The sequence below is a fragment of the Entelurus aequoreus genome, linkage group LG08 (assembly GCF_033978785.1).
Source record: "Entelurus aequoreus isolate RoL-2023_Sb linkage group LG08, RoL_Eaeq_v1.1, whole genome shotgun sequence".
NCBI lineage: Eukaryota > Metazoa > Chordata > Actinopteri > Syngnathiformes > Syngnathidae > Entelurus > Entelurus aequoreus.
Genome location: NC_084738.1, coordinates 56817980 through 56830479, shown reverse-complemented (window position 1 = coordinate 56830479; position 12500 = coordinate 56817980). Strand labels below are relative to the sequence as shown.

Genomic DNA, 12500 nt, shown 5'->3' with positions numbered 1-12500 from the left:
TGTTTGCAGGTTTAGGTCTAGGAAGTTATGGCGGTGTAACATTTATTTGGTCTGTTATTCTTAAGTATGTAAAGGAATTTATGTTATGCTTACTTAAACTTAAAATATACATCTCCTGGATGCACTGGGACACATCATCAGAATCAGAATAGTTTTATTGCCATTGTTTGAGAACGGGTTCACAAACTAGGAATTTTTCTTGGTGCAATCGTGCAACATAAAACACATATAACACATATTTGGTAATAAAAAGAGCTGTGACTGAGCTATCAGATAGACTTAGAAGGAATTCAAAGAGCTACTGTTAGGAGTTATTGTTCATTTGCCTGATGGCCGAGGGGAAAAAACTGTTCAGATGGCGGGAGGTGTGGGTCTGGATGAAGCGTAGTCTCCTGCCTGAGGGGAGAGGGGAGAATAGTTTGTGTCCAGGGTGAGAAGAGTCAGCTGTGATCCGACCCACACGCCTCCTGGTCCTGTAGGAGAACAAGTCATGGAGGGATGGGAGCTTGCAGCCAATCACCTTCTCAGCAGCACGTACATTGCGCTGCAGTCTATTCTTGTCCTGGACTGTGGCGCCGGGGAACCACACTGTGATGGAGGAGGTCAGGATGGACTCTATGATGGCTGAGTAAAACTGCACCAGCATCTCGGTCGGCACCTTAAGTGATGTATCCTGGAGTCATTGGGTGTTTTGGGTCTCGCAACATCAGACACCCTCGTCAGGCGACACAGCCGGGGTGATCAAGTCCCTGCTTGTGTCCCAGTAGCAACCCACGGATCTGCCCTTTTCAGCCACAACCACCTCGGGGCTTTCTCTGCCACGAGGTGGTTGCGGATTGAATGGCCCTCCTTTTGGCCGCCCCTGTGACTCCCAATCGGCCAAGGACTTTGCAGAGGGAGCGTCCTGCAAAGCCACGGCAGCCAACTTCTATTGGCTCATAGAAAGTCCTCCAGCCCCTGACCCTGCACTCCTCCACCAGTTCCTGATACTTGGCACGTTTCCTTTCGTTGGCGTCCTCAATCCGCTCCTCCCAAGGCACTATTAGTTCCAGCATGATCAGGTGTTTCGAAGCCTCTGAGATGATGATCATGTCTGGCCAGAGAGATATTGTTACAATGTGCTGGGGGAACCTCAGTTGTTTTCCCAGGTCAACGTGTAGCTGCCAATCAGGGGCTGTGTGAAGGAGTCCTGTTGTTGTCTGTTGAAGTGCATGAGGTCTCTCTCCAGCTTTGATGAATGAGATTGCCTTCTCTGGTGCATGATGTTGCTTGCTGGTGCTGATGGCTGAAGCTATGCTCTCAGCAACTGCTTTCAGTACCCGGTCATGGCACCAGCGATAGCGACTATCAGCCAGGGACTTTGGGCAACTGCTGAGGCGATGTTCCAAGGAGCCTCTTCCAGAGCAAAGGGAGCAGGAGAGTGTCTCGCTCTTCCCCCACACATGGACAGAGAGCCTCGCGACTCGCCAGTGATAAGTGCCTTTAACTAACAGAAATTAGTAGAAAAAAATAACATTATAAAGCCAAATGTCTTGTTGTGGGAATATTTCTGCTTCAAATCGGATTTGCGATATGAGCCCATCTCCACGGACGAATGAGAGAAAACGCAGTCTTGATCATGTGGTAGCATTAAGCAAAAAGACAACGTCCGACCTCATTTTTACAACTGGGGAAAAAAATGCACTTTAAGATGTTCAAAATCTTTTTAGTTTGAATTTTTGCTTACAGAAATGAGTCCAGAAATGAGTTGTTTACCTTCCAATTACCGTACAGTACACAAACAACTCTACAGTTATGATAAACGTTTTTATCCTTTTAAATGATTACTTGCATTATTTTTATATATTATGATTACATTATTAACACTGTATTTCTCTAGTTAAAGAGCATGGTGTAGACAAAATCTCTGAGTCTGTCTGCATAAAACCAAATATGTTTTCAAGTAAATTATTGCATATTTTTCTGTGTGGCACCTTGAGACAAGAATATGTTGATTGACAGTCTAAAAGTAACATGTCTTCCTTCACTCTTTATTTTTGCAGTTTAATGTATTTTTAGTATGTATAGAATATAAAATTGTAAATCTAATCGCGATTTTGGAGAGAAAAATCGCAGTTTTATCAAATGTTTTCGCTCTCTGCAGCACTCATTTTTACTTTCTCTTCTCACTCCAATCAAGAGCAAGATGGCGCAACTAAACTTGATACTGTTCATTGATTTGCTGTTAGCGTGTCACTTAGTGATCACTTCCTGTTTTGCTAGGTTACAAGCGCGCGAGTGCTTTTGTATATGCAACCAACTTTGGTTTGCAAATTCTGGTTTCTTCCGACCCCAAAAAAAAATATATACATATATCGAAAGTTTTATCAGGCAAATTTTTTATTGATATAGATTACATGTCAATAGCAATATATATTGATATTGTTTTATCAGCTTAGCTCTATTAGATGTTTCTTCTTTTTACACTTACATATGTAATTACATACATTTCCATATGTTGGACAATGCCCATATGTAAAATGATCCTTTCTTGTTTTTAATGGTGGCCGTCCTCTGGTTCTTGCAGATAACCGGACCCGATGGTAAGCAGATCTACAAGGGCGACCGGGAGTCCAGTGGCAAATACTCGGTCGCGGCACATATGGACGGAACCTACAAGTTCTGCTTCAGCAACAAAATGTCTACGATGACACCCAAGATTGTCATGTTCACCATTGACATCGGAGAGGCACCCAAAGGCCAGGACATGGAGACAGAAGGTGTGGACGCCACACTTTACGTTACACTGATTCTGTTCCCGGCATGCCGAGTGCTCTCTCTCTCCCTTATTGAGCTGTTTTTGACTTTTTCTGGACACTTTTTTCCTCTTTATAGGTGGTGGCAATTGGGATGGTAGGCAGGCTGTTATGAAATACAATGTGGAGTTTTCTTGCACTCTAACCAGAGTTGTTAAATGACACTAATAGTGTGAATTCCTGTGCCTAAACTGAAGATTTAGTAGTGTTTGAGTGGTTTGACTTGTAGCACAGCCCTAAAAGCTTTCACCCTGTAAGCTTCATGTTTGCCGGCACATACTTAAATGTGCACTTTGAATCCAGAAGTGAACCTTTTGTTGCTCGTCCTGTTAATTATGTTTGCTGCACTTTGCACTGTGGGAGAGAAAAAAAAATGTGCATGTTTGATCTAGTAGTGTGTGACTTGAGCTCCTTTGTGACCGGTGTTTTCTGTTTTAGCTCACCAAAATAAGCTGGAGGAAATGATCAACGAGCTGGCCGTGGCCATGACTGCCGTGAAGCATGAGCAGGAGTACATGGAGGTGCGCGAGAGGATACACCGAGCAAGTGAGTGCACAGCTGAACTATGCTTGACTGAAAATGCGTGACATGGCTTGTGACGTGTGATTTTTACATCCCCATCTAGTCAACGACAACACAAACAGCCGAGTGGTCCTGTGGTCCTTCTTTGAAGCCCTCGTCCTGGTTGCCATGACGCTCGGACAGATTTACTACCTGAAGAGATTTTTTGAAGTGCGACGAGTGGTGTAGGGCGGTGGCGGTGTGAGCCCTCTACGTCCTCCTCTTGGTGTCCCTACGCCAAGACAGTTATTTACAATCTGCAAACGAGACTGGCAGTTTTCACTATTTCTCATTTGTATGTACATTTGGAAACAAATGGCCACAAGATTATGGAGTGGATGCATTTTTTGTTGTTGTTGTTGGTTTTAACAGATTTTTTGCTCCCTAAATGATTTTGACAATTGCATTCAGTAAAGCCTAATCAATCGTGAAATATCTGCTTGTACTGTTAAATAAAAGCAGTCAAATGGAAGTTGATGGAGATGACATGTTAAAATAGGCTTTGTGTCAGTTTGGGTGGGGTCATGTGCTGGTGCTTTGCTCCAAACAGCACTTGTGTGTAGCAGCTACTTCGAAGGGTAACATATAAGGTCAAGTTGTGCAAAAGTTAATTTAAATTTGTGAGGAATATAAAGTGTAACCAATGCGCCACATGTTGGTGGGGGGGGGCTATGACTGCTGTGTGCTTTATGTTGCTGCTCAGTTATTTTGTTGAGGGCTTTTAAATTATGCGATTGTTTGAACTTTTGTTTTCCTGTTTTGGAACACTTTCAGTCAGACGCAACCTTTTTCTCATTTTTAACATCCATTTCTTTTTTGCTCTTTGCGAAACGTCCAAGGCTGTCTCTTCATTCGGGGTGGCTGCATCCTGTGTGTTGCGTCTTACTGAAAGTTTCACTTTTGTATTGAAAAAAAACCAACCTTTGCTGTTGCTTTGGCAGGAAAATGACTCTGCACTCAAGTATCTCCTTTTCTGATTCTAACACACTGAAGAACCCATCTGTACAAATGTAGAATGGTTGAAAAAAAAAGCCCCAGTTTTAATAAAGAAATTCTATACAATGACTGCGATGTCTTTAAATTGAAAGTGGTCATGTTTGAGGTGAAGGATGAATTTGTCTATAGAAAATACATCATGCACAATTATAATAGCAGCAACCAAAAAAATCAAAATATCTATTCAGAATATAACAAGAATAATCTCAGAAAATCTACTATAAATAGGCAAGTGTTACATGTAAATATCAACACTTATTAACATGCTATCTCGTTCATTTTCTAGCAGTTTTAATGAAATAACCAAGAAAAGACAAATTTACTAATTTATAACTAACTACTTAACCAACTACTTAATTACTTTTTCGGTGAGGTTTTTTTTTTAAAATAAACCTTCATAAAGTAAATTTGGTTGGGAACTTTTCTACATGTTAGTCGTTCCCCGCCGGAGTGTAAACACCAGCGCACCGGAAGTGGTCGCATCGTGGAGGAAATAGCTTTAGCATCAGCTAACAACTTCAGTGTGTTTTTTTATTTTTCATCATGGACAACACGACAGACGGTACGTGGAATAGTTTATCAGTAAAACTCAGTGACGGAATCTTACAGACGCTCAAAGAGCTTAAATTCACGCACACGACACCTGTACAGGTAATTATAAATACTTTAAATAAATGTAAAACCTGACCCTTGTATACACAAACATGTTTGTTTTTCTCCCAATCCTTGCAGTCTGCTTGCATTCCTCTCTTCATGAGCAACAAAGATGTGGCTGCTGAGGCGGTTAGTGACTTACTCGTAGCAAATAAAATCGCACAACATTAGTGTATATTTGCCATAAAGTGTATCAATGTTGTCTTTAGGTGACTGGGAGTGGAAAGACTCTGGCTTTCGTCATTCCTGTTCTGGAAGTTCTGCTCAAGAGAGAAGAGAAGCTTAAGAAGATGCAGGTAAAAACCATGGAGCATGATTAAAATGTATCAAATCAGAGCACTTTCTAGCTAATAAATCATGTTTTTATTAAGCTTGTGTAATGTTCATATTGTTGTTACTCAGCCAGCGTTTATGGTTCTGATGGACCCGTTGCATTTTTTGGCTTTTAATGCCTCACAATGAAACACTTTTATGTTAAAATACTGAACATATGTTTACCTTATCCCAATAAACATCTGTTCAGTATTTTAACATAAAAGTGTTTGATTGTGAGGCATTAAAAGCCACAAAATGCAACGGGTCCATCAGACCCACAAACGCTGGCTGAGTGACAACAATATGAGCGTTGCACGGAAAATTTCTCTGCCAGTTTTTGCATCCCACAGGGATTCTTCTTTTGTGTTTCTGCACCTGCGGTTCCCACACAAGGTTGCAACATTGTTTGTCAACACTGTCTGCTCTCATTTTCTGGCACATTTGACCCTTTGATGTTCTGTGTACCTACACTCTGTCCTCCTCTTGTCTAGGCCTGTTGTGTGTGTGTGTGTGGGTTTGTGTGGTACACAGAACATCAATTTCCACACTTTTATTAGCCCTGGGTGCAGTGGACCCGGACATCTTATTTGTAATAGAAATGTGTAGGGGTGTATGGTGTGTGGTCATTAAATATGTATTCTGATATATGTTCTTCACAGAAAATGAGCCAAAGTCAGTGAGTCTCAGTTTGAAAAATTAATCAATTGTATCATTTTTCTTTTAATTCAAAATTAAAACGGGTTACAAAGACCCGAACACCACACAAGGGATGACCTATCAAGTTAGAGATCCAGCGCGCACAGAACACATCAAGTACGTATGCAATACAGAAATAAAATGAAACCGTAATTAAAACAAAACAAAACAATTCCTTACTTTTATTCCTCTTGTTGTCTTGCACACTGGAAAAAGCTTTGCAAGGGAGGGAGAGACAGGAAATGGCAATTATAAGACTAATACTCCATTCCGTAGGAGCAGATCCTTTGAACATGATCAAAGATACCATCATACCATTATAGAATAGAATAGAATGGACTTTATTGTCATTATATTTGCATATAACGAGATTAAGGACTCCAACTTAAGGTGCGGTGGTGGGAACAAATATGGGGTAAAAATAAATTACACAAGAGGTAATAAAGAAAAAAAATTAAAAATTGAAATAAACAGACTACTATCCAATACAAATAATAAGCAATCCTATACAATATACAAAACACTATACAAATACAGAATACTGTACAATATACAGAACAAGACAAGAGTACCGGAGTAATAAGTAACAATCAGTGTCGGATGTATTGCACTCGAAGGGTAATATTGCACAGTAGGGTATTAGGGTAGGATATTGTATAGGGGTGAATTATTATTGTAAGTTAAAAGAGTTCAAGATGGTGACAGCTCTGGGAAAGAAGTTGTCTCTGAGCCTGTTTGTTCTGGCTCTGATGCACCTGTAGCGCCTGTCCGATGGTAGCAGGTCAAACAGGTGGAAGCCAGGGTGTCTGCTGTTCTTGGTGATGCTTTTTGCTCTGTCGAGGCAACGGGAGTTGTGTAAATCCTTCGGGGAGGGGAGGGGGCAGCCGAAGATTTTTTGTGCAGACTTTATGACCCTCTGAATCGCCTTCATGATGGACGTGACGCTTGAGTGCCTTTGACCGGAATCAATATTGATTTCAACATTCTGTCAACATTTTACCATGTCTAATTTCACTTCACTTTTCACTTTCTTTTTCTGTATGCACGGCCATCAGAAGAGTCTGACTCACACTTGGGAAACAGCAAAACTCAGTCCCTCCAGGAATTTGTGATGTCACGATCGCATCAATTCAAGCAAATTCCAAAAAATTTCCAAAAAATCATGTGCGGCCTCGCAACTTTCTCCAACGTTCACAACTTCCCCGCACATTTTGCCCAATCAGTGTAATTTTGGCCAGTCAAATTTGTCTCCGAGGGGCGCTCAAACCTGCACGTCAAGTGTCTAATCAAAACTTACGTTTGTTTTTTGTAGACGAAGCAGGAACAGCTACTGTAACAATATATCAACTTTTTATTGCTCAAATGGCACAATTGTCATCCTCCTTCATAGCTTAAATCTACTTCCTGTTCTGGTCTACAGCACTCTAAACCTTGAAAATTTGAAAATGAGCTCTGAATATGTGGTTTTACTGCTATCTAGTGTCTACTTTGAAGTGTGTGAGGTATAAAACGAGTAAAATATCAATACAGTATTATTTTTCCATTTTTTTTGTTGAAATTCTGTGCTTTTTGAGGTAAAGTTACAAGGAACACTGAAAACAATAACAAATGTATTTTAGTGAAAAAAATAAGCCTCAAAATATCCCAACTTTTGCTGCAACTTTCTGAAAAAGACTTTTGCGAAATTTCCCCCCAAAAAAGCCAGCAAAATCCTGATTTGACTAAAAAGTGATGTCATTCTTCAGTGTAGCAAGATGCGACGACCACACACTTCTAACTACTAATTATTTAGTATTTTTTTTACCATTTCTGTGTGTTGAGAGACTCATGTTAGCTGGAGCCTATCCCAGCTGCATTTGGTTGGAAGCCAGGGTACACCCTGGACAAGTCGCCACCTCATCGCAGGGCCATTTATTAAATTCAATTCAAATAATATTATCAGTATATATTATAGTAATTGCACGTCATCTTAATCTCCTCAGTGAATGGTGTCTACGTTTATATATTAAGTTAAAAGAAATGTTGGCTTGGATTTTCTCAATAAAATAACCCACCCACATTTAGGGATTAAACTAACTAACTAGGAAATTAGGAATGGGCACCAAATTCTGTACTTTTATAGGCACTGACCAAATTCAGTTGGTACTACCGGTTATGGATTCACATAAAATCAAACACGTGCCATATTTCGATACTGTGTTGCACACTAAACACAGACTTAAGAAAACAATCACTCAAGCAGCTTTCAACCCCAACAACGAAAGTACGCTTGGTAGAAAACGCTTGAATGTAAAGTAAGGCGCCACTCTTCCAAAATGCGCTTGCTTGATGATAATTTACATAGGATTTGCCATAGACAGGCTACTATTAGCATTAGCGAGTTTACATAGCAGAGTGAACACCTCCAAATGTTATCATGAAAACTACAATATAGATGAATGTCTCAATAATAAGCACACTACTTGTAGTATAAACATTTTGTAGGGCGCAACATAACATATCCAGATGCCTGGAAAAATCTACTTCCGAGTTAGACAACATACAATAGATAGCTTATACAGTACTGTCATATAATGTCTTGGAAGTGCAACTGAGACTTAAATGTAATCCTAAAACAAGATATAACAACTGAACAGCAAGGTTATCATAATCAGCTCATTTTAAATGTTACATTGAAAAATAAAGTGTTATTTTCAAACAATTAACATTTACTAACACACACAAAAGTACAAAAAATTATCAAAGAGTACAGGTATCGATTCTCAAGTACTGGGAATTGATACCTTATCGGTTCAAATGTGAACAGTACCCATCCCAATACTCTGTGTCCTAAATTTAGTCATTTTGCTGTAAAATATAATTCAGCCAAAAAAGGTAAAGTTGTGTAGGATTCAGTATGAACACACCTCTGCGCTATTTATTCCTCCCATGATATTCTTTGACCATCTGCAGGTGGGTGCGCTGATCATCACGCCCACACGTGAGCTGGCCATCCAGATCAGTGAAGTCATGGGACACTTCATCCAGAAGTTTCCGCAGTTTACGTGAGTAGACAGTATGCAGCTTACACACACACACATCATTTAGTATGAATCACAAGTTGCAGAGCAGACCACCACTTCCTGTTTTGTGACATTACTTTTTGATAACTTTCCAGGCAGATGTTAATGATCGGTGGCAACAACCCAATGCAGGACGTGGAGAAGTTCAAGGAAAAAGGGTAAACACGGACCACTCATAAAACAAATCTTTCACAAAGAAACTATACAGTCCTGGAAATAGATGTGTTCTGTTCCATGGTCAAGCTGTGGGCATCATAAGCGCTGTAATAAGTTTACGGACCATGTTTTCAGTCGTGGTAACGCAACAACACTCCACTGTCACAGTAAAGCAAATTTTACGATTTATTATCACTTATAAATTTGTTAGGGTGAAAATTCTGCCTAGAAAAAAAACTACTAATTTTGGAGAGATAAAAAAACATTTTTAAAATACTGCAAATGGTGACATCTTCCTGTTTCCACTATTACTAGGATCCCCAATCCTAGTAATAGTGCAGTGGTTCTTAACCTGGGTTCGATCGAACCCTAGGGGTTCGGTGAGTCGGCTTCAGGGGTTCGGCGGAGCCTCCGCCGCGGAGGTCAAGACACACCCGACTCATTGTGTAAATAAAAACTTCTCCCTATAGGTGTATTATGGATACCCTCAAACAATGTTCCCTCTAATTTTCCATATGCGTGAGCAAACGCAAAAACTCCTTGAGTATTCAGTGGAGCACATGTGAGCACACCTGTCCCAAACCTGACTAAATAACAAATTAAACGTTTTATTATTATAATCAAATGACAGCTGTTATTTCCATGAGATTATTTTCTAATATAAGTGTTTTGGCCCACTTATGACAATAACAAAACATATTGTTTTTCATGAGCTGTGTACCAGTATTGTATGTCTGGGTGGAAAACGAAGAAAAGGAACAGACTTTGCTGTGAAAATAAATAAATAATTTTATTTTATCATTTATCATTTAAAATGACATGAGAGTGGCACTTGCCAAGGTGAAGCCACGCATATCTGAACTGGTCTCTCAAAGGCAACAGCAGAAGTCACACTGATTTGCAGGTGTGTAATTTGTTGTGAGTCCATGCACTGTGTTGGTTTTGTTCTTTGAACAAGGTGATGTTCATGCACGGTTCATTTTGTGCACCAGTAAAAAAACTTAACTTGGCCTTGAATTTGAAAAAAAACATTTTATTTTTCACGAAAGAAGGGTTCGGTGAATGCGCATATGAAACAGGTGGGGTTCGGTACCTCCAACAAGGTTAAGAACCACTGTAATAATGGGAACAGGAAGGTGTGATACTGCCCCCTAGTGGTGTTTTGTAGTTAATGTTGGCATAACATCTTCCAACAACTCACAATTCGATTTCAAAATCGATTCTTGACTCAACACGATTCTTGCAATATATTATTTGGTATAAAAATTATTATGAAGCCTTTTCAAAACAGGCTACAGGTTACAAAATATATTTTTGGATGTTGAGGTCTGATGTATATGGGCAGCATGTAAGCACGGAGAAGGCTAAGGAAATGTCTTTTTAAAATGTGTCTCTTAAATGATTCTTGAAAATGATGAATCGAGTTAGAATAAATAAGGATTGCGATTCGGGTGTGAATATATTTTTTTTCCAGAACTCCTATTGTGTAGTGCAAGACCGCACACTGATAAATCAAAGGATGTGGGGACCATTTTGATACATTTAATTTTCAAAGCCAATACAGTATACAGTGGAACCTCGATTTACGAACGTAATTGGATCTTGAACAGTGTTTGGAAATCAAAAAGTTTGTATAGTGAAGCACATTTCTCCTTAAAAAACAATTTAAATATGAACAATGGGTTCCAGTCTCGACAAAAAATTATATTTTAGCGAAGGTTTGTACACTTTAAACACAGTGTGAAGTGCTATACAGCAGTGGTCCCCAACCTTTTTGTTACTGCGGACCGGTCAACGCTTGAAAATTAGTCCCACGAACCGGGGGGGGGTGTATGGTTTATTTTTTATTTTTTTGTTTGTCATAAAAAAATACAATCATGTGTGCTTACGGACTGTATCCCTGCAGACTGTCTTGATCTATATTGATATATAATGTAGGAACCAGAAATATTAATAACAGAAAGAAACAACCCTTTTGTGCGAATGAGTGTGAATGAGTGAATGGGGGAGGGAGGTTTTTTGGGTTGGTGCACTAATTGTAAGTGTATCTTGTGTTTTTTATGTTGATTTAATACAAATAAAAATATATATACACTACCGTTTAAAAGTTTGGGGTCACATTGAAATGTCCTTATTTTTGAAGGAAAAGCACTGTACTTTTCAATGAAGATAACTTTAAACTAGTCTTAACTTTAAAGAAATACACTCTATACATTGCTAATGTGGTAAATGACTATTCTAGCTGCAAACGTCTGGTTTTTGGTGCAATATATCAAATAGGAATTAACTATACACAATAAAACATTAACAAAATTATGTGTCACATGAATGTTTTTTGAATTAATACCTTTGTGACATGAAAATACACAAGTAATGTAAAAAAAAAACTTGTGTTTACTTTTTGGTACTAAAATAAAACTCAAAGCAGTTTGGCTAATGTAGATGAAGTCTAATAAACAAGCTTTGTTCTTCTCTTGGTTCAGTACAGCAGTTTGGCCAACAAAAATTAGGAGCGACACCTCTCACATCGAATACACAATCTTCACAGCCTTTGTTCAGTTCTATGAGATGACAAAACATTTTAGCTAGTATTGATGTTATTTGAACACTGATACAGTTTGCAGTTAAATAAAGGAGGAGTGAACATCCCAGTAAACAAAGTAAAGACTTTATCAACAAGTTGTGACAACGTTCACGACACATCGCCTGCTGCAATACATCAAATAGTTTCCTCCATCGCTGTATAATACTTTTAGTGTGGGGACAAGTGCGTCTGTCTCCAATATTGTCCACACCTGTCTCCATCTAAACACAGCAGTGCGCTTTTAAACGCAAGCGGAAGCGAGGGAAAATGACGTTAAACCAAGCGCTTGGCTCCGTTTACTCTGTGGGGAAATCTCCGCAGCAAAGTCCGCGTCACTGTTTCTGTGATGACCGTTGTTGCATTATGGAGCGTTGAATTGTACGACGTCATTGTTTTCCATCCACTCGTGTCACTTACTGTATGAGAACACCATAAAAATGCCCCGTGGGATACACTGTGGTCGTCCTGTGCTGCAGGGCCAACATCATTATCGCGACACCCGGCCGTCTGGAAGACATGTTCCGCAGGAAGTCAGACGGCGTGGACTTGGCCTCCTCTGTGAAAAGCCTTGATGTTCTGGTACTGGACGAGGCAGACAGACTTCTGGACATGGGCTTTGAGAACAGGTACCGAGTTGACAATCTAGTCAGCGCCGACATCATGCCAACGCCGTGTTTACTG

The 12500-nt window shown here is 39.7% G+C and overlaps 2 protein-coding genes across 2 annotated transcripts in view; both read left to right on the top strand.

Moving 5' to 3' along the window:
- tmed2 (transmembrane p24 trafficking protein 2) overlaps window positions 1-4421 on the top strand; it is a 7917-nt gene extending 3496 nt beyond the window's left edge. The window contains exons 2-4 of the mRNA XM_062056854.1: window positions 2567-2759; window positions 3234-3341; window positions 3421-4421. Coding sequence (XP_061912838.1) covers window positions 2567-2759; window positions 3234-3341; window positions 3421-3545 — 426 coding nt within the window. The 3' untranslated portion in view covers window positions 3546-4421. The remainder of the gene's footprint in view (window positions 1-2566; window positions 2760-3233; window positions 3342-3420) is intronic.
- A 387-nt stretch (window positions 4422-4808) lies between these two features.
- Window positions 4809-12500, top strand: part of ddx55 (DEAD (Asp-Glu-Ala-Asp) box polypeptide 55) — a 14224-nt gene continuing 6532 nt past the window's right edge. The window contains exons 1-6 of the mRNA XM_062056852.1: window positions 4809-5003; window positions 5085-5135; window positions 5216-5302; window positions 8970-9061; window positions 9175-9237; window positions 12296-12445. Coding sequence (XP_061912836.1) covers window positions 4896-5003; window positions 5085-5135; window positions 5216-5302; window positions 8970-9061; window positions 9175-9237; window positions 12296-12445 — 551 coding nt within the window. The 5' untranslated portion in view covers window positions 4809-4895. The remainder of the gene's footprint in view (window positions 5004-5084; window positions 5136-5215; window positions 5303-8969; window positions 9062-9174; window positions 9238-12295; window positions 12446-12500) is intronic.